This window comes from Amblyomma maculatum, chromosome 3, assembly GCF_055883805.1.
Source record: "Amblyomma maculatum isolate TAMU_Amacu chromosome 3, ASM5588380v1, whole genome shotgun sequence".
NCBI classification, from domain to species: Eukaryota; Metazoa; Arthropoda; class Arachnida; order Ixodida; family Ixodidae; genus Amblyomma; species Amblyomma maculatum.
Window position 1 is genome coordinate 101,882,992 of NC_139346.1, and position 23,161 is coordinate 101,906,152.

The following is a 23,161-nucleotide window of genomic DNA, read 5'->3' on the forward strand; positions in this document are numbered from 1 at the left end:
TGAACACTCTCAAGGTTCGTATACAGACAACATAAATACCCAAGAAAGTAGCAGGGGGGACAGCGGCCGATGTAGCTCAGTTGGTAGAGCACCGGACGCGTTATTCGGAGGTCGTGGGTTCGGATCCCACCATCGGCACGTTGTTTTTTCTTCTACTTTGTGTCTAATTATCTTTCCCCTAAACAGATTACATTACTAATTTCTGTGGTTATCGAAGTAAACATTAAAAAAAAAAAAATGACATAAACATACCATCCCCAACGCTTTCCTTGGCCTCGCCGACTGTTGGCTTCTTTCCTTCATGTATTATAACGAGCACCCTCATTTCCCCTTGATTGATCTGCTTGTAGCTTACGGGGGTCTCGGTTCTGGCAGTCTTGAAGCCATAGGTAGCGTAAGAGGGTTCTAGCACAGCTTTCGCCCTCGCTCTTGATCACGTTCTACGTGACGCTGGCGGTAACAAAGGACGTCCCACGTCCGCCGCTATGGCTGAGGGTGGCGCTGGTGAACACTCTCAAGGTTCGTATACAGACAACATAAATACCCAAGAAAGTAGCAGGGGGGACAGCGGCCGATGTAGCTCAGTTGGTAGAGCACCGGACGCGTTATTCGGAGGTCGTGTGTTCGGATCCCACCATCGGCACGTTGTTTTTTCTTCTACTTTGTGTCTAATTATCTTTCCCCTAAACAGATTACATTACTAATTTCTGTGGTTATCGAAGTAAACATTAAAAAAAAAAAAAAAAAAAAATGACATAAACATACCATCCCCAACGCTTTCCTTGGCCTCGCCGACTGTTGGCTTCTTTCCTTCATGTATTATAACGAGCACCCTCATTTCCCCTTGATTGATCTGCTTGTAGCTTACGGGGGTCTCGGTTCTGGCAGTCTTGAAGCCATAGGTAGCGTAAGAGGGTTCTAGCACAGCTTTCGCCCTCGCTCTTGATCACGTTCTACGTGACGCTGGCGGTAACAAAGGACGTCCCACGTCCGCCGCTATGGCTGAGGGTGGCGCTGGTGAACACTCTCAAGGTTCGTATACAGACAACATAAATACCCAAGAAAGTAGCAGGGGGGACAGCGGCCGATGTAGCTCAGTTGGTAGAGCACCGGACGCGTTATTCGGAGGTCGTGGGTTCGGATCCCACCATCGGCACGTTGTTTTTTCTTCTACTTTGTGTCTAATTATCTTTCCCCTAAACAGATTACATTACTAATTTCTGTGGTTATCGAAGTAAACATTAAAAAAAAAAAAAAAATGACATAAACATACCATCCCCAACGCTTTCCTTGGCCTCGCCGACTGTTGGCTTCTTTCCTTCATGTATTATAACGAGCACCCTCATTTCCCCTTGATTGATCTGCTTGTAGCTTACGGGGGTCTCGGTTCTGGCAGTCTTGAAGCCATAGGTAGCGTAAGAGGGTTCTAGCACAGCTTTCGCCCTCGCTCTTGATCACGTTCTACGTGACGCTGGCGGTAACAAAGGACGTCCCACGTCCGCCGCTATGGCTGAGGGTGGCGCTGGTGAACACTCTCAAGGTTCGTATACAGACAACATAAATACCCAAGAAAGTAGCAGGGGGGACAGCGGCCGATGTAGCTCAGTTGGTAGAGCACCGGACGCGTTATTCGGAGGTCGTGGGTTCGGATCCCACCATCGGCACGTTGTTTTTTCTTCTACTTTGTGTCTAATTATCTTTCCCCTAAACAGATTACATTACTAATTTCTGTGGTTATCGAAGTAAACATTAAAAAAAAAAAAAAAAAATGACATAAACATACCATCCCCAACGCTTTCCTTGGCCTCGCCGACTGTTGGCTTCTTTCCTTCATGTATTATAACGAGCACCCTCATTTCCCCTTGATTGATCTGCTTGTAGCTTACGGGGGTCTCGGTTCTGGCAGTCTTGAAGCCATAGGTAGCGTAAGAGGGTTCTAGCACAGCTTTCGCCCTCGCTCTTGATCACGTTCTACGTGACGCTGGCGGTAACAAAGGACGTCCCACGTCCGCCGCTATGGCTGAGGGTGGCGCTGGTGAACACTCTCAAGGTTCGTATACAGACAACATAAATACCCAAGAAAGTAGCAGGGGGGACAGCGGCCGATGTAGCTCAGTTGGTAGAGCACCGGACGCGTTATTCGGAGGTCGTGGGTTCGGATCCCACCATCGGCACGTTGTTTTTTCTTCTACTTTGTGTCTAATTATCTTTCCCCTAAACAGATTACATTACTAATTTCTGTGGTTATCGAAGTAAACATTAAAAAAAAAAAAAAAAATGACATAAACATACCATCCCCAACGCTTTCCTTGGCCTCGCCGACTGTTGGCTTCTTTCCTTCATGTATTATAACGAGCACCCTCATTTCCCCTTGATTGATCTGCTTGTAGCTTACGGGGGTCTCGGTTCTGGCAGTCTTGAAGCCATAGGTAGCGTAAGAGGGTTCTAGCACAGCTTTCGCCCTCGCTCTTGATCACGTTCTACGTGACGCTGGCGGTAACAAAGGACGTCCCACGTCCGCCGCTATGGCTGAGGGTGGCGCTGGTGAACACTCTCAAGGTTCGTATACAGACAACATAAATACCCAAGAAAGTAGCAGGGGGGACAGCGGCCGATGTAGCTCAGTTGGTAGAGCACCGGACGCGTTATTCGGAGGTCGTGGGTTCGGATCCCACCATCGGCACGTTGTTTTTTCTTCTACTTTGTGTCTAATTATCTTTCCCCTAAACAGATTACATTACTAATTTCTGTGGTTATCGAAGTAAACATTAAAAAAAAAAAAAAAAATGACATAAACATACCATCCCCAACGCTTTCCTTGGCCTCGCCGACTGTTGGCTTCTTTCCTTCATGTATTATAACGAGCACCCTCATTTCCTCTATATATATATATATATATATATATATATATATATATATATATATTTGTGTTCTTCCAGGTCTTCCTGGTTCTTCAATACCCTTGGAATGCACCGACTGCAGATCCTTTGCAATTTTGGACGCTGCCCGACGTGACCAGACCCTACAGCTGGACGAAACCGCCGTTTTTGGACGATATTGCCAAATTCGGCCGGCAACTACAGTCATGTACATCCGCCCACCCCGCTATCAGCGTTGGAAGCGCGGGATATAATCGGCAACCGGACAGCGTTTTCTTGGGGCACGACATCGCTTTCACCATGAAGCACTCACCGTTCGTGTTCTTCCAGGTCTTCCTGGTTCTTCAATACCCTTGGAATGCACCGACTGCGGATCCTTTGCAACTTTGGACGCTGCCCGACGTGACCAGACCCGACAGCTGGACGAAACCGCCGTTTCTGGACGATATTGCCAAATTCGGCCGGCAACTACAGTCATGTACATCCGCCCACCCCGCTATCAGCGTTGGAAGCGCGGGATATAATCTGCAACCGGACAGCGTTTTCTTGGGGCACGACATCGCTTTCACCATGAAGCACTCACCGTTCGTGTTCTTCCAGGTCTTCCTGGTTCTTCAATACCCTTGGAATGCACCGACTGCGGATCCTTTGCAACTTTGGACGCTGCCCGACGTGACCAGACCCGACAGCTGGACGAAACCGCCGTTTCTGGACGATATTGCCAAATTCGGCCGGCAACTACAGTCATGTACATCCGCCCACCCCGCTATCAGCGTTGGAAGCGCGGGATATAATCTGCAACCGGACAGCGTTTTCTTGGGGCACGACATCGCTTTCACCATGAAGCACTCACCGTTCGTGTTCTTCCAGGTCTTCCTGGTTCTTCAATACCCTTGGAATGCACCGACTGCGGATCCTTTGCAACTTTGGACGCTGCCCGACGTGACCAGACCCGACAGCTGGACGAAACCGCCGTTTCTGGACGATATTGCCAAATTCGGCCGGCAACTACAGTCATGTACATCCGCCCACCCCGCTATCAGCGTTGGAAGCGCGGGATATAATCTGCAACCGGACAGCGTTTTCTTGGGGCACGACATCGCTTTCACCATGAAGCACTCACCGTTCGTGTTCTTCCAGGTCTTCCTGGTTCTTCAATACCCTTGGAATGCACCGACTGCGGATCCTTTGCAACCTTGGACGCTGCACGACGTGACCAGACCCAACAGCTGGACGAAACCGCCGTTTCTGGACGATATTGCCAAATTCGGCCGGCAACTACAGTCATGTACATCCGCCCACCCCGCTATCAGCGTTGGAAGCGCGGGATATAATCTGCAACCGGACAGCGTTTTCTTGGGGCACGACATCGCTTTCACCATGAAGCACTCACCGTTCGTGTTCTTCCAGGTCTTCCTGGTTCTTCAATACCCTTGGAATGCACCGACTGCGGATCCTTTGCAACCTTGGACGCTGCACGACGTGACCAGACCCAACAGCTGGACGAAACCGCCGTTTCTGGACGATATTGCCAAATTCGGCCGGCAACTACAGTCATGTACATCCGCCCACCCCGCTATCAGCGTTGGAAGCGCGGGATATAATCTGCAACCGGACAGCGTTTTCTTGGGGCACGACATCGCTTTCACCATGAAGCACTCACCGTTCGTGTTCTTCCAGGTCAGTTACAATGATGACTCTTTATCTGCTAAAACCTCGAATCGTTTTTTGTTCGTGGTGTCGTGCCCCAGACACTGGTTGAATGTTCTCACTGTTTGTAGGACTAGAATGGCAATCTGTATTACCAGCATTCTCTTAGCGCTTTCTGGAGACGTAGAGTAAAACCCCGGTCCGCCTGGCACCGATCAAGAAAGCGTTCTCGCAACTGTACTTGCGACAGTCCAGAGAATTGAATCTGGCCAGGATGATATCAGGAATGACCTACGCGCCCTAAAACAGTGGCAAGCATCAGTGGACGTTGAGCTAAAACAGCTTTCTGCCAGAATTCGTACGGTCGAGGTCGAAATGGCAGAAATGAAATCAAACATTTCAATGCCATCCACAGAACTGTCTACAATAGGTCCCTCAAATTTAACAGAGCAATTAAAGATAATTACCTCTCGATGTGACGACACAGAAAACAGACTTCGCCGCTCTGACCTGCTTTTCTTTGGTATACCTGACGACCAGTCCGAAACATGGTCCAGCTCAGAAACCAAGGTGTTGGAACTGTGTGCGGAACACCTTGGCTGCACACTTGAACCAACACAAATTGAAAGGGCTCATCGGCTTGGTCGATACCAACCAGAGAAAAGTAGACCGATAATCGTCAAGTTCGCGCACTACAAGGACAAACAGCATATCATAGACAAAGGCTACAAGTTTAAAGACACGCAGTATGTTGTTCGCGAAGATTTTTCTTTCCCAACGCGCCTGGCTAGGAAAAAACTGTTAGATTTCGCAAAATCGGAGGGCGGGTCGTTTAAACTTAGAGTTGATAAACTGCGCATCAACAATCATGTGTATATGTACGACGCTGCTTCCGACACTGTCAAACAATGCACCCAATAGCAAAAACGAAGAGCGGTTGCACACAAGGCAGACTATCATTCAGAGCCTTCATACGGCGTCATCCCTTCGCTTTCCATATCATTTACTAACATACGTAGCATCCTCCCAAAGCGCACCGAACTCTACTCGTATCTAGAAGATAATAAGCCTGACATCATAACTTTAACAGAAACGTGGCTGCACTCGGATATAACTGACGACGAAGTCTTACCCGATTCACCTGATTTTGTTATTTACCGCAATGACAGAACTAATAAAAGGGGTGGTGGCGTGATGATCGCCATAAAAAATCACATTCCTTCCTTTCGTGTAAACATTTCGTCCCCTCTAGAAATTTTATGGGTTTGCATCACGTCCTCATCTCTTAAGTCCCTTCTTGGTATATACTACCGACCACCAGATAGCTCGGAAACTGTCGTAGCAAATCTGTATGCTAACCTCTCAGATATTAGAATCAACTTCCCAAAGGCAGACATTTATTTATTCGGTGATTTCAATTACCCGAATATCAACTCGAATATCTTAACTGCAACGGCACAGGACCCGGTTAATTTCGTTGAACTAACATTAGACTTTTCTTTAACTCAACTTGTTTCTAAACCTACGCGCGGCCTTAACATTTTAGACCTTGTTTTCACATCGGCTCCAGACAATGTTAGCCCAATCTCCCTCACGGATGGTTTCAGTGATCACAAACTGCTCCATTTCACTATAAAAATGCCATCCCGCCCACGCAACCAACCTCAGAAATACATCTTCGACTATAACAGAGCGAACTACGATGCCATTAACCTCGGTTTGCAAACCTTCTGCGATTCTTTTCTGCAATTCCTTCCTGATCAATCTGTTAACGCAAACTGGCGTCAGTTCAAAGATAAACTCACGCAGTTAATGAACACCTATATACCCCGCATATGTTTCCGTGCTAACTCATCTAAGCCGTGGTACCACAAGAATCTTCGTACGCTGATGAACAAAAAAAAACGACTTTTCAAAACAGCTCAACGGCTGAGAACACCCGAATCATGGGAAAAACATAAAAATGCCGATAAAGAATACTGCTTGGCCATACGGAAAGCTAAGCATAAGTTCATGGCTCACGATTTGCCATCCCTCCTTAAAAACAATCCAAAAAAATTTTGGAAAACATTATCACCTTCCGAAACTTCTTCAGATTTTACATTGATAAATGAGGCTGGAGATCCCATTGCTCTAGATGAACGCCCTCAGACCTTCAATAACTTTTTCGCCAATATGTTCACGAAGGAAGACTATTCCAATATTCCATCGGCACCTGAATATGACTATGATTACATGAGCCCAATAGACATTACTGTTGATGGTGTTGCGACATTGATTAACAATCAAAAAGTAAGTACTTCATGTGGTGTTGATGGGATTAATTCAAAAATTTTGAAACATACCGTGGCTCATTCCAGCGTCATACTCACTCATATATTTCGCCAATCCCTTTCAACAGGAGAGATACCATTCGAGTGGAAAATTGGAAAAGTTATTCCAATTTTCAAATCTTGTGACCGAACTAATGTTGCTAACTATCGCCCAATATCGCTGACATGTATATCTTGCAAACTTCTCGAGCACATCATTGCATCTAACACGGCACTACATTTAGAAGGCAACGGTTTCTTTTTTCCACAACAACACGGGTTCAGAAAAGTGTTATCATGTGAGACACAACTACTCGAGTTTACTAATGAGCTGTTTCACGGTATGGACGAAAATCTTCAAATCGACTGCATATTCCTCGACTATGCTAAAGCCTTCGACCGCGTTCCACACTGTCGTTTAATCGCGAAACTCTCATCCTTGCACCTTGATTCATTAACAATTTCTTGGATAAGAAACTTATCATTTCGTAAACAATTCACTTCTGTTGATAACAATTCGTCCCCTCTAATTGATGTAACATCAGGCGTACCGCAAGGTAGTGTAATAGGCCCTTTACTGTTTCTGATTTTCATCCAATGACTTACCGTTAAGCATCACCTCAACACTCAGAATGTTTGCTGACGATTGCGTCTTTTGTCGCAAAATCCGCTCTGCTAATGACCACATCGTCCTTCAAGAAGATCTACACCGCATTAATAACTGGTGCGCATCATGGCAAATGTCCCTTAACACTGATAAATGCCAATTAATGACATTTAGCCGTAAACAGACTATTCACCGTTTCACTTACTTGCTTAATCACAGTCCAGTCACCCTTGCGTCCTCATACAAGTACCTTGGCGTGCACTTTTTACCAAATCTCTCATGGAAGACCCACATAGAAAAAATTACTGCCAAAGCTAACCGTACATTAGGTTATTTAAAACGTAACCTCAGAGGTGCACCGTCTTCCACGCGGCAGTTGGCATATCAAACATTTGTTCGCCCACAACTTGAATACGCATCTTCCATTTGGTCACCCCACCAACATTACTTAATTCATTCCCTAGAGCGCGTACAAAATCGTGCCGCTCGTTTCATTTCTCGCAATTATTGCCGACATTCCAGTATAACTAACATTAAGGCGTCGTTATCCTTTCCATCCTTAGAATCTCGCAGAACAATAGCACTTATCTGTCTCTTCCATAAAATTGTTTATAGCCATCATTCCTTCACACTACCTCTCACAAAGCCGGCCCGCACATCTCACCGATTGCATAATCACCTCAGTTTTAAACGCCTTTCGGGAAGAACCACTGCATTCAACTCATCAGCCCTGCCCCGTGCCATCATTTATTGGAATAGTCTTCCTGATAACATTGTTCTTCAGATTATGTTATTTTCAAAGAAAAAATAAGCAACATTTTGTTCTGAAGAGTGCTGTTACTGAAGTGTGTTCTATAGTGTGCTTTTCAAATTGTGTTCTCTTTTCTTGTGTTTGCCATTGTATAATGTTAACATTTTGAACATAACGATGTTAAAATAACCATCTTCTACATGCTTCTGTTTCGCACCCCAGTTATGTAACCCCCCCTCACATAATACTCCAATCGGAGCCCGTGAGGTATTTGAATAAATAAATAAATAAATAAATAAATAAATATATTGTAACGACGTTTATTTACACAGATGGTAGGATACGCTGGAGATTAGCACACCACAGCGGACAGACCCAGCTTCCTCGTCCTCTTCTCCTTATTCCGCCAAACCTCATCTTCCTTCAATAAGGACCGCGGGAAGTGCGTGACACTGCCCCCTTCGCAGACGATGCCCGCCGGGCGAGTCAAGGTTCGTCACGTTGATAGAAGGGCTTCATGCGGGCAACGTGGACTACTTGAGTCTTCCGAGAACGACGTCCTTGGGTGGTCACGCGAGAGACTACAAAGTTTACTGCGCTGAGGCGTTCCAATACAACGAAAGGGCCAGTATAGTGGTGCAACAGTTTCTGGCACAAGCCGCGCTTACGCAACGGCGTCCAAATCTACACCAAGTCACCAGGGACATAATTAACATCTTGATGACGCTTGTCGTAGCGTTGCTTGTAGCGTTCCTGGGAGGCTAGAGTGCGAACTCTAGCGAGTCGACGAGCTTCTTCAGCCAAAGAGAGAGTATGCAATAGTGAATTTTCAGCAGGGAGTGAGAAAGGCAGAAACGTGTCCAAAGTGCTTCGTGGAGGTCGTGCATAGAGAAGAAAAAACGGACTGTAGCCTGTCGTTTCGTGCTTAGCAGTGTTAAATGCATATGTTATAAACGGAAGGACTTCATCCCAGTTTTTGTGGCGGGAGTCGACATACATTGCGAGCATGTTGCTAAGCGTCCGATTGGTGCGTTCGGTAAGACCGTTTGTTTGTGGGTGGTAAGGAGTTGAATGGCGAAAATGGGATGAGCAGAGGCGAAGAAGTTCTTCTACAACTTCTGCCGTAAACTGTCGGCCACGATCGCTTATTAACACACGAGGAGGCCCATGTCGAAGAATGATGGACCGTAGGAGGAACGCCGAGACATCAGAAGCAGTGGCTGACGGTATAGCAGCAGTTTCACAGTACCGCGTAAGATAGTCTACGCACACTATGACCCAGCGGTTTCCGTTGGAGGAACGGGGAAACGGTCCTAGAAGATCAATTCCCGCCTGTTCGAATGGGGTTCGTGGTGGCGTTATAGGCTGAAGACCACCCGGCGGTAAGCAGGTTGGGTGCTTGAAACGCTGGCACTGGAGGCAGCTGGCCACAAAACGTTGAGTAGTTTGACGCATCTTCGGCCAATAAAAACGTTCCTTAGTCCTGTGCAATGTTCTTGCGAGACCCAAGTGTCCAGCTGTAGCATCGTCGTGCATTACCCGAAGAACCTGACACCTAAGACTTGTAGGAACTACCAGAAGAAGCCGCGCACCTACTGACGAGTAGTTCTTCCTGTATAGTACACCGTCACGAATGCAGAATGAGGTCGTAGGGTTCCGGGAACTTGCTGCCTCAAAAAGCGGCGCCAACTCGTTGTCGTGCCGCTGCGCAATCTTGAATTCACCAACATCAGGGAAACTTGTAGAGATAGCAGCTATATATTCATCCAAGACCTCATTGTCGCAATCAGTAGTTTCAAGTGGCAACCGTGACAAGCAGTCAGCATCACCGTGCTTACGACCACTCTTAAAAGAGACAGTAAAATTGAATTCTTGAAGGCGCAAAGCCCATCGCGCGAGGCGTCCACAGGGGTCACGAAGGTTTACAAGCCAACATAAGGAATGATGGTCCGTCACAATTTTAAATGCACATCCATAAAGATATGACCTAAACCGTTGCACACCGAATACAACAGCTAAGCATTCCTGTTCAGTTACAGTGTAATTACGCTCAGCCTTGCTCAAAGAACGGCTTGCATACGCAACGACATGTTCATCGCCATTGTGGCGCTGTATGAGCACAGCACCAATTCCAACTGCGCTGGCGTCAGTGTGAAGTTCTGTTGGAGCTGATGGACAGAAGTGGCGTAGTACTGGTCCTGATGTCAAAATAAACTTTAACTGACGAAAGGCGGAGTCACAATCGGCAGTCCACTTGAAAGGCACATCTTTTTGCAGAAGACAAGTAAGGGGATATGCTAGATCAGCAAACTTCGGAACAAAACGCCGAAAATAGGAGCAAAGCCCCAAAAAACTCCTGAGCTGTTTTAACGATTTCGGCGGTTTAAAACAAGTGACAGCTTCGATCTTTTTCGGATCAGGCCTGATTCCATCCTTGTCTATAAGATGTCCAAGTACCACAGTCTGGCGTTCTCCAAAACGACATTTCTTGGAATTGAGTACCAGACCAGCTTTCTCGATACACTCCAAGACAATCTCTAATCGACTGTTGTGTTCATGAAAAGTTGTCCCGAATATCACTACATCGTCCAAATTACACATACAAATGTGCCACTTCAGCCCGCGCAAAACTGTATCCATGAATCTTTCGAACGTGGCTGGAGCGTTACATAATCCAAACGGCATCACATTAAATTCATACAGCCCGTCTGGGGTGATGAATGCCGTATTTTCTTTATCTTCCGGGTGCATGGGGATCTGCCAATAGCCTGATCGCAGGTCAACTGAGGAAAAATAAGAGGCGGAATGTAAGCAATCAATGGCGTCATCAATACGTGGCAGGGGATACACGTCCTTAACAGTATTCAAACGTCGATAATCAACACAAAATCGCCATGTGCCATATTTCTTTTTGACTAGAATCACAGGGGCAGCCCACGGACTAGACGATTCCTGAATGATGCCCTTATGCAGCATGTCACGAACATGTTCTTCGATTGTTTGGCGCTCTGATGGGGATACACGATAAGGCTTCTGGAGGATTGGATCAGCAGTTCCTGTATTGATTCGGTGCTGAGTACGGGACATGGGAATCCGTGGTGGCGAGTCCCGAGAGAAATCGAAAGCCGCAGTATGTTTCGCCAGAACTTCCACTATACTGTGACGGTCACTTGTTGGCAGGGATTTGTTAATCATGGCAAGAAATTTTGTCTCATCTTCTTCTGAGCATGCGGTAGGCTGGGAATTGTCTGTGCTGAGCACGGCCACTGATTTAAAAGTGTCTTCGTCAAAGTTGGCAAGTTTTAGACCGCGTGGTAATACAACAGGTTCGTTAGAGCAGTTAGTCGTCCACAAAGAAGAATGGCCATTCATGACTGAGATGATGCAGCGGGGAATCAGAATACTTTTTTTCGCGCAGTTGAGGGTGAGTGGTTCAACCACAGCGTCGAACGCATCACTGGCACAGCTGGAACTAACAACTCGTATAAACTCTGCTGACATTGCAGGAATGACTATGTCTTCCGAAACCGAAAGCGTGCTAGGATGGGTCCGCGAATTTTCACGCAAAGCAGATTCAATTCGAGTGCTCACAGAAATGTCTCCATTGCGAAAGTCGAGAGTGGTCCCACATTGCTCCAGAAAATCGAGTCCAAGAATTACGTCATGCGTTGATCGAGTAAGTACTGCGAATTCAGTTCGGAATGTGTGGCCGGCGATAACAAGATTCACGGAACAGACTCCAAGTGGGTTAAGCGGTTCGCCACTAGCACCACATAATGTTGTCGTACTATCCCAGGCAAACATAATTTTACGACCAAGGCAGTTTTTAAAAGCAAGACTTATAATAGAAATAGTTGCACCTGTGTCCAACAACGCCATAGCACGTACACCGTCCACAAACACTTCAATTCGGTTCTTTAACATCGAAACGGGCAGAGGTATGGGTAAGCTAGAATCATTTGCGACCTCACCTCCATCGGCCGCACTCACTAGTTTACCGGAGGTGGCGAACGTCGTCGGGGAGAAGGGGATTGTCGTAGGCGCCGAGATGGTGGTGTCAGGCTACGGTCAGAGGCCGGTGATTCGTTTCGGTTCAGCACCATTCTGCGTTCTTGTCGGCTAGCTGTTGATCTGTACTCATTCCGGCCAGGTGTTCTTCTATATGAATCATCATTTTCAGCAGGAAGCCTTGTACGGGAGTTCACCCACTGTCGGCGATACTGCTGGTACGGACGACGGTTGCGGCAAAAGCGGGAAATGTGGCCGATCATCCCACAGGTATAACACACTGGCGGCTCGCGTTCATTCGATGAATAAGGTTCGTCGTCGCTTGTATTAAACGTTTCATGCTCTGGATGTGGTCGACGAGGAGGACGAGAGTGCTCGCTGTTGTAGGCGTTGATGTTGAGAGGCTGGGTGTTCGGGCGATGAGCAGCAGAGCATCGGGTGTCCGAAGGAGACGTAGCAGAGGGATCATAACAGGTAGAAGATGGGCTGTCAGACGAAGAGGTGCTCCTGTAGATGGGTGTGACGTGGCCCCCAATACCTTGATGCCTCCGAAGCTCTTCGCGGACGATCTGGCGAATTGTATCTGCCAGGCTTGTCGTTTCAGACACATCCACACTAGCGACAGTTGTCACATTAGGCATCCGACCAAACTTCGGAATGATACGGCGTCGCTTCAAAGATTCAAACGTGCGGCAGTGTCGTCTTACATCAGCGGTGGTATTCAAATCGTCCTTGCAGATAAGAAAGGTGTACACGTCTTGCGCTATTCCTTTCAGGAGATGACCCACTCTGTCTTCCTCAGTCAAGCGAACATCAACTATTCTGCACAGCTTGAGGACTTCTTCTATGTAAGTTGTGCAGGTCTCCCCCGGTACTTGCGCTCGTTGAGCCAGAGTCTGTTCGGCGCTTTTTTTCCGAGCATCGTCATCACCAAATCCCGCTCTCATTTCTTCCATGAAGCATTCCCAGGTGGTAAGCGATGCTTCATGATTGTCAAACCATGTTAGCGCAGTTTCTTCAAGAAAAAATACCGCATTCGCCAACTTGGTAGTCGCATCCCAGCGGTTGTATTTGCTCACCCGATTGTAGTGGGTGAGCCAGTCATCCACGTCTTCCCCGGGCTTGCCATAGAAATGCCGGGGTTCCCGATAAGGCCGTGCGGTGGTCGGGTGAGCTGCTGGCGTGTGCTGCGTTGAACCATCTGCTTGCGCCATCTCCGTCCGAAGGGGGGGTAGCCCAGCAATTCTTCTGCTCCGGCGAAGTAGGAGAGGTTCCGTGGTGATCTGTAGCCCGCAAACTCCACCACACTTGTTACGACGTTTATTTACACAGATGGTAGGATACGCTGGAGATTATCACACCACAGCGGACAGACCCAGCTTCCTCGTCCTCTTCTCCTTATTCCGCCAAACCTCATCTTCCTTCAATAAGGACCGCGGGAAGTGCGTGACAATATATATATATATATATATATACAAGGGCATTTTGTCGCTAGTATTTTTAATACCAAATTTGTTCGGGGACTTTCTTTTGATCGAATCAGGCAAGTCCCCGAACAAATTTGGTATTAAAAATACTAGCGACAAAATGCCCTTGTATATATATATATATGTATATATATATATATATATATATATATATATATATATATATATATATATATATATATATATATATATATATATATATATTATATATATATATATATATATTTATATATATGTTTCCAGATGTTTCAGATGTTTCCATCTTATGCGGCGGCGACGACGCCAGACGAGCCGCTGCCCCAGCGATGGTACTGGTGGCGCCACCTCATGCTGCTTACAACAACTCTGGGGCAGAAAAAGAGCGGGCGAATGTTTTGGCAGAAGGTTTGAGTTGTTGTAAGCAGCATGAGGTGGCGCCCCCAGTACCATTGTTGGGGCAGTGGCTCGTCTGGCGTTGTCGCCGCCGCATAAGATGGGAACATCTGACTTCTTTTGATCGAATCAGGCAAGTACCCCAAACAAATTTGGTATTAAAACATACTAGCAACAAAATACCATTTCTGTGCAAAATGTGAACGGTGAGGATTCCACGGTTTAGCTGGGAGAAGCATTCTACATCGCGCCTGTAATTGTGCAACACCCTATATATATATATATATATATATATATATATATGAACGAAAGACCATATATATATGGCCTCGCCAACAGTCGGCGAGGCCAAGGAAAGCATTGGGGATTATATGTTTTATGTCTTTTTTTTTTTAATTTTTACTTGGATAATCATATTATATATATATATATATATATATATATATATATATATATTAGTATATAGCCTTAATATCGCCTGCTTGTCAATGTTGATTTAGTTTTACCCCATAGATGCAAACCTATCGCGCTTCCTTCTACTGACATTGAAAGACGGCAGCGCTAGTCGCGCCTTCTGATCGCCATCTTAGGTTGTGAATCACCTTACCGCATAGTTGTGTTCTGTTTCAGCACAGAAGACCACTTGTCGCTGCTTCAATACCTTCACTGAACACAATGTATGGTCCATAGAGATCTGTTTTCCTTGTATGCTGCACATTCAGCCTGTCATCCTACCCATACTTACCACGCCCTCTTTCTCACTAGCACCTTCTACCGATGTCCACCTGTGTTCTCACCTGCACCGCCAATCTCGACATTCGTGCATCCCACTGCCATTCATTCCAGAAACTACTTCGTAAACAGCAAACCTCTTCTGATGTGACTTCGACGGTCAGGGGCCGAACCAGTGCTGCACAGCACCGCATCATTACCGAAAGCAGTTCTACTAATAATGTCAATCATAATTTCCGACGGGACGTTATTCGGCCCTCAGCTAGCACCTGATAATCCCAGATGGTATTGGTAAAAAAGTACGGCACCGTGCGATTCTATGTTTATTACCGCGCCCTCAGTAATATCGCTCGACTAGTCGTTTACCCTTTGCCACGCAATTATGCTTCCCTAGGCTCTCTTCAGGGAGCCGAATATTTCTCTGCCCCGGGCCTGCGATCCGGTTACTGGTAGGCTCCGACGCATGAAGCCGACCAATAAAAAGCTGCATTCGTTACTCCCGGCAGGCTTTACGAATTCAGTGTCATCTATTTTGGACTCTGAAATGACAACGCGGTATTTTAGAGCATCATTGACACTGTTTTAGAGGGCTTAAATGAAAAACCTGCTTATAATACTTCAGCTACATAGATATCTTCTCTCCATCTTTTTCTGATCATTTATACCGCCTTAATCAAGTACTACCGTTCCTAGCCTCCACCGGGCTCGAACTGAAAAAGTGTAATTTTGCCAAGAAAACAGTCAAGATTTTTGACCACATCGTTAACCGCGACAGCATTAGAACCGATCCTGACCAGCTTACTGCAGTTTTGAATTTTGATCGCTCTCAGCGGTCTAAGTATCTCTACAGCTTCCTTCGCCTACTATACTCATACTTTCCTTCATCCGCAATTTCGCTATCATTGAAGCTCCACTTTACCGGCTTCTTACCGACCGTTCTGTTTTAATTTGGTCCAAAGACTGTGAAGAAATGATTTAAAACACTCAAGAGTGCGCTCACTTCAAATATCGTCCTTGCTCACTTTGACGACACCCCTACCTCATTTCCTCCTTGTGCTGTTTGCGCCCTCGGTATTGGTGCTGTACCTATGCAGTGTGATAGTGCTTCTCCGCTTAATGTAATTTGCTTACGAGTCGCACCGTGGCACCTGCGGTACGAAATTACATCATCACCGAGCAGGAGTACCTCGCCGTCACTCTGGCCGTTCAGAAATTCCACCCCTACCTCTAGGGCTGCCATTTCACGGTCGTTACCAATCACCCCGTTCTGTGTAGTATACTTACCGTCAAAATTGTGACTGGATGCCTCAGCCATTGTATTATGCGTTTAAAGGAATGCACCTTCCACGTAACCTACAGATTAGGTTGTAAACATTTTGACACTGATGCTCTTTCACATTGCCCGCTTCCGGAGTGGTCGAGTACTGATTCTAGGGGACTTACTTCGTGTACCACCGACACCGTACTGTCGTTATGAGTGTAGACATCACTGCTGCAGTTTCTGCCACCGATCCAAATGTGCACGCTCTTGTGTTAAATGAACGAGCTGCTCCATACTGTCATTCTGTAAATGACCGTCTTACCGGTGCTTCCAAATGCAAATTGCAAATTCCGTATTTCTGATAAATGTTCTGATAAATGCTGCAGCACTACCAAGTCCCGTTTGCTGATTCAATAATTTTTCGTGCTTTTTTTTTCAGCAAACCCTTGGTGCTGTTGGAATCTACAGCGCTGCTCTTGCAATTTCAACAAGTATGTATCCGCAGTATTAGTATCGACTAGTATTTCTTTACATATTTTTGCCCCTAGTGTCCATTGTGTGTCGAGATCTAAATGTGCACCGCAATGCGTTCGTTGAGGAACTCCATGTAGAATGACATTAGTCATCCAAAACACTATCTTGAACATGCAGTAAACATAAACGCACCTACAGTGTATATATTTAGCTACTACAGTATCTAAAAAAACCACCATGATTACAAAGTCCTCTTTTACCTAATCTTTACGAATAAGCTGCTAGGCCTAAGCATCCATGTCTGTTTTGGGTAACAAGTGTTCGATTTCTATCCGCCCTATTGTCTCAAAGCGACGCTTGAGTAGGCAGCATCTAGCCAGTTGACAATCTAATGTTGTAAGATCACACAACCACCGACAAATCAGTGCCCGGTCATGTCATCTGTCATCTGCATGCACCACAGGCATCCTTCTCACTTCTCTACCACAACGCCTACACCAGGATAGCTGTGTAACGCGGCCTTCGAATGGCAACTCCAGCAGTTTTTCGATGTTTGAAGATATCAGTTAAGTTTGTATCAAAAGTTCTCAATGTTAAGGTTATGTGTGCAAAGCAGCCCAATTGAGTGCGCTTTACTTTTCTGGCAAATTCATTTTAGAGAAAGCACTCTGAGACTCGAGAGTTCCGCTGCCAAATAGGAAATGCTTACGGCTAACACTGTTTGATGACGTCACAGCTTTGAAGGAGCGTCGAGCAGACGATGGCGACAAGGCAGCTGCCCTACTGGATGCGGCTCGTTTGGTCGTGAGGTCTCCTCCATAGAATTTTGTTCGCAGACTATCTCGATGAACATGATCTTAAACAATCCCTCTGGAACGGGGCAGGGGGCATCGACATGGGGGTCGGCAGCGATGTTCAAAAGCAGCACTTTCCCATCCCTAAGCCACAACATGCAAGAGGGTTTCCCAGCCCCCCCCCCTCCCCCCATCTGTGATTCAAAAGGTGTGATATCCCAGCCCTATCACGAAATCTCTGAAAACTTCGTAGGTAATGCTTGCTGCAGATTTCAACCTGCCAGACGTAAAATGACTCTTATATGAGGCAGTGCCGTGCAACTCGTCTTCTTGGCGTAGAACCTTTCTTGAAATGATAAATACCCACTCACTGTTACAATTTGTTGAAATGCCAACACGTGTTGGACCGACTAGTGTCTGTTTCCTAGATTTATTCTTGTGCAAATTTCAGTAGCAGCATACCAGGAATATCTCGCATACGAGGAATATCTCATCACGACATGTTCTTGTTAACATATCTTTAGCTCCTACGCGCCACCATGTTAAAACTCCACAAAAAATATTTATGAAGAAGGCGATCATGTCTCCGTATCACACGAACTGTGCGTGCTTTTACCCGATTACAGTCACTTAGCTTGTGCTTTGACGTGAATGCAATATAACGCGTGCTAAAAACAAAATTACTATCGTTGATTGAACGGTACATTCCATCGCGACTCATTACCGCCAAACGTCGAAATGATTAACCCTCGCTGAAAAAACCCATTCGGGTACTAAAAGTAAAAGAAACTGTTATTTCGTCACTACTGTCAATCTCGCGATCATGGCGTATACAGTAAAAATGGAAACAAATCATCAAATTTATGACAAGATTGTCGTGAAGCTCAAAGTGCTTATTTGTTTATTCTAGAGAAAAACAAATTAAGGGTAACCCAAAAGAATTCTGGAAGTACGTAAAAAGTAAGTTAAACAATACGGGATCCTTTCCTGACAACTTGTACGGCGCCAGCTACGCGGCTGATATTACAACGATGGCAGAAACATTTCATCTTTATTTTTAGTCGGCAATCGGAACCAGCAATAACTGGTTTTGAGAGCAGCAGCAGTCTCGCGCAAATGACAGAGATTTAATTTTCAGAACAGGATACTAGTTTACTTTTATAGAAGAATAAAGTCCACTCTACCTCTAGTCTAGATCATGTCTTCAACTTCATCCTGAAGATCTGTGACACTTCTGTTGCTACTTTCTTAACGTTTTTTTCCATGAGATCCCTTCAACAAGATGCGCTTCCTTTTTATTGAAAGTGTGCAAATTTTATACCCGTCAAAAAGAGCAGTGAAAAACTAACTTTTAACTATAGAGCGATTTCCCTGACTAGCGTGTGTTGCAAAACTTTAGAGCACATCATTTACATCAACCTTTTGAGTCGTCTTAATATTAATAACTTCAACGCCACAAGGCAACAGTGTTTCAGAGCCGGGTTTTTATGTGACAAACGGCTATAGAATTTACACCCGACAATCCTTCTTCAATTAACCTTGGTAGGCAAGTAGACTATATTTTTGGATTTCGGCAGGGCTGCTGATTCAGTAACACACACGTTGTTGCTACAGAAGCTCTCTGTACTTAACGCACCTGGTTAATTTACGAGGTAGACTGAAGCTTACCTACGAGGCAGAAGACAGCGAGTGGTTCCAGATGGCGTATCGTCATCGTACCTGAATGTTTTGTCTGGCATCCCGCAAGGTTCTGTTTTAGACCCGCTTCATTTTCTTGTGCATAATAATGACCTTAAGGGACACTGCAGCAGTTTTCAAATGTACCAATAACATAGGCTTTTGAAGTACATTATTTGTTGATCATGCCTGTGAGGTTACTTTTTCGATTATGCATAAAACACCTGCGCAATCGTCGACTGAAAGCGCGCAATTCATATTTTCCCGCGCCCGCGCGACTGCTACACAGGAGGAAAGCGGAGGAAAAAACCTCGCTTCTCCGTCTGTCGTGACGTCACTGTGAGGAGCCGGAGGTATTTTAGGCGTGCGTTGTTCCTCATTTTGCGTGCGTTGCGGACGCGCAAAATACGTCAACTTAGTGTTGTGCACCTGATAAAACTCAGCTCTGCATGTGTTCGGATGCACGAACAGCTTGGACTCGATGATGTAATCTTCCATTGTATTAAAAGCTCGCGGTGCAATGCGGCGTTGCTGACAAGAGAGATAAATTCAAGCCGACCAAAGGAAACATTCCATTTTCGTAACTGTGACTACATGCAGTTTGTTCCTAATGCGATTTCTATAGGGCTTTGACAAAAAAAAAAACATTACTGAACCATGAAGCGGTTCCTTCTGTATTCTTGTACAAAACAGTCGGGACAGTCATTCTGCGATCCGTTCATGGACTGCAGTTTCATGATGGGACGGTCAGACAGCATCGGCGCACGGTTGTATTTGCGTGTCTCATTTTTTTTTTTTGAGCAAAAGCTTCGCGCAACGGCTTCTGTGCTAAAAATGAAGAACTCATCAGTAGCATGCACTGATGCCTATTGCGAACCAGCGTATTATTGAGAAGAGCCCACTGCTGTGTCAAAGCTAGGTTGTGAAAGACTGCGAGATCTTGTCCAGTACGGCACGTGCCTGATATGTCCGTGGAACCCTTACTGGAGCATTATTAGAAGATAAGGAATGTACCGCTCAGCTGGGCATAGGCGCATTTAGGTAAGGAGTGCAAAGAGCAAGGTTTCCTTCGGTACGCCCAAGCAATCAATCATTGAAGTTGTTCATACATGGCCTTTCAATTTTGCACCCGTTGTTGCCTTGTCATTTTACATAGCCCTGTCTTGTTTGGGGATGCACATTAAGTTGGAAATAAAAACGACGAAGGTCTTGTAAAAAAACACATTTCGGAACAAGGCTTTCTTATGAAGGTATGGGTGCGGAGGAGCTCAAGCTTGGCTTTCAACGTACGTCAGCCGTTAATTCACTAAACGTGTATTGTAACAGTACGATAAAAAGGAAAATCTTTCAGCATCTGCTAAATGTCGTATGAGTCAAGCAACATTCTGCGTGCATATACGTGGTCTCCAGCATAATGGCCCCGTGAATGCCTCGTATGCATTGCAGAGCTCCGCAACCGCGCTTCGCTTATCGTTAATTTTTCTGGTGGCAGCAAGTGTACTGCTTCACCCTTTCTATAAAATCCTTCGCTTCCCCAAGGTACCGCGACTGGCATTCAAAGCACGATTTTGTACACCAAGCTTTGGGCTCATTTTTCACAACAATGACCTTTCGGGCGGGGCGAGAGGCCTGAAACGGAGGTAGTCGGCTAGGGCATTGTTCGCTGCCCTTCCTTCCCAGGAATATGCAGGGCGAGGTTTCGCAGAGGGCTATGCAGTTGCTGCTAATAATGACACACAATACTTTTCAAAATGCCTCCCTGTAACTAAAGCAAGTTTTCATGCCATATCTAGGCTTCCCACAACGGAAGTGCTGCATCGTTTGTGTGCGTATCTAATACGGATACTACATGCGGTAAACATCCCGATGGTCATTCGTGTGGAAATGGCATGCCATAATGACAATCACAAAGCCGCAGAGAGCAGCGATCAGCTCAGCGCAGCGAAGGAGCCGCATCGGCAGCTTCTCCGGTCCTCAGAATGTCGTCACGCGACGTTTTGGCCACTCACCGCGGCGACGTGACCCGCGGAGAGCCCCGTCGTGCGGGCTGCGTATTTCTGCTGAAAAAAGGCTATTCCTGCTTTTTTCTGCCTAATTTTAATCTGATATTCGCGTTCGCAGCATGAAACACTATAGCTTACCGCCGAAAGCCCAATTTTATGCAAAAAGTGCTGCAGTGTGCCTTTAGCGAAACTGTTACTACCGGCGTCAGACTATACGCTAGTATTCCCGTATCTATCGTTACGTTGGCAGTGAAATTGTTCAGAACCGCTTGTAGGACAATTTCAACTCGGTGATGTAGGACATGGAACTTGAAGCTTAGTAAATCAAAGTCCAATGTGACAATGTTCACAAATGAAAACCGGTCTTTATTTAAACATTTCATCAAAAATTAAAGAGCATTGCAGAATCTGCATTGGAGTAATCCGAAAGCACGGATGCTGCTGTTGGTTGCTTCTGGTTGCGTCTAGTTGCTAATTCACTACTTTGTTTTGCCATGTACTTTCAAATTGCGCTTAAATCCCTTTTTCGACTCTACTTTCGGTTGCGTGGCGTCACATCCTCTACGTCAGATTATTAACTTCTTGTTTACCCATTTTAGTATTTGGTACTTTCGATTTGCGCGCCAATCCCTTCCTATGTTCTTTTTTAATATTAATTAATATTTTTAATATTAATATTAATTACTTTTTAATATTCTAAAATTAAAACCGTAGTTATGAGTGAAACCTACGTAAAGAAACTTATGTGTCCGCGCGCATCGACAACAGCTTGATAATAAGAGAGTATAGCTGCACAGTAAATGTTTCTAATTTTTTTTTTCCTCCGAAGAATACACTATTGGCAGAGTTTGCCAGATGCCATTGTCCCTCAGTCTCTCAGTCATAATTTTTTTCTCATTATCAAATGATCATATATTTATCTATGGACACAGTTGGTAGTTTCAAGTGTTTCTTTTATTAATTTGTTAACAAAACTGTTGCAGCGTGTCTTGATTTGTCTATTTTATATAGTGTGTACTGTTCATCATGTCGCTGCCATTGAAGTGTTGCAGTATTTTTGTCGCATCGTGTGCGTATTCTACACACACACACACACACACACACACACACACACACACACACACACACACACACACACACACACACACACACACACACACACACACACACACACACACACACACACACACACACACACACACACACACACACACACACACACACACACACACACACACACACACACACACACACACACACACACACACACACACACACACACACACACACACACACACACACACACACACACACACACACACACACACACACACACACACACACACACACACACACACACACACACACACACACACACACACACACACACACACACACACACACACACACACACACACACACACACACACACACACACACACACACACACACACACACACACACACACACACACACACACACACACACACACACACACACACACACACACACACACACACACACACACACACACACACACACACACACACACACACACACACACACACACACACACACACACACACACACACACACACACACACACACACACACACACACACACACACACACACACACACACACACACACACACACACACACACACACACACACACACACACACACACACACACACACACACACACACACACACACACACACACACACACACACACACACACACACACACACACACACACACACACACACACACACACACACACATAGAGCCAGAGTTCTACATTGCCTTTTTATATCTTTGCCGTACACTAATCCCCTGATGGGCCTAGTATGAACCTGTATAAATAAATAAATAAAACAAAATACACCTGCCGATGCCCTTGGCCGGCAGCGCTGCTTAAACAGCCTGGTACACCACAGGTACCGTCGACTTCTTGTTGAAAATGACAATGATCGTGTAATAATGCATCATTGTGTAGTTTCAGCTGACGGTAAACAACCCATGAAAAGCTATTTACGAAAACTTGAAAACGCACACGAGAAATAGGTATCCCATCAATCGTTACTGCAATGCAAATTTTTATAAACTACCTTTATTAGGAGTTGAAGATATGGGTGACTTGAAATGATGCT

General features: G+C 45.6%; 1 protein-coding gene across 1 annotated transcript in view; it reads left to right on the forward strand.

Moving 5' to 3' along the window:
- Positions 1-23,161, forward strand: part of LOC146195436 (putative sodium-dependent multivitamin transporter) — a 112,993-nt gene that overhangs the window by 25,534 nt on the left and 64,298 nt on the right. The window contains exon 4 of the mRNA XM_084596797.1: positions 16,499-16,550. Coding sequence (XP_084452923.1) covers positions 16,499-16,550 — 52 coding nt within the window. The remainder of the gene's footprint in view (positions 1-16,498; positions 16,551-23,161) is intronic.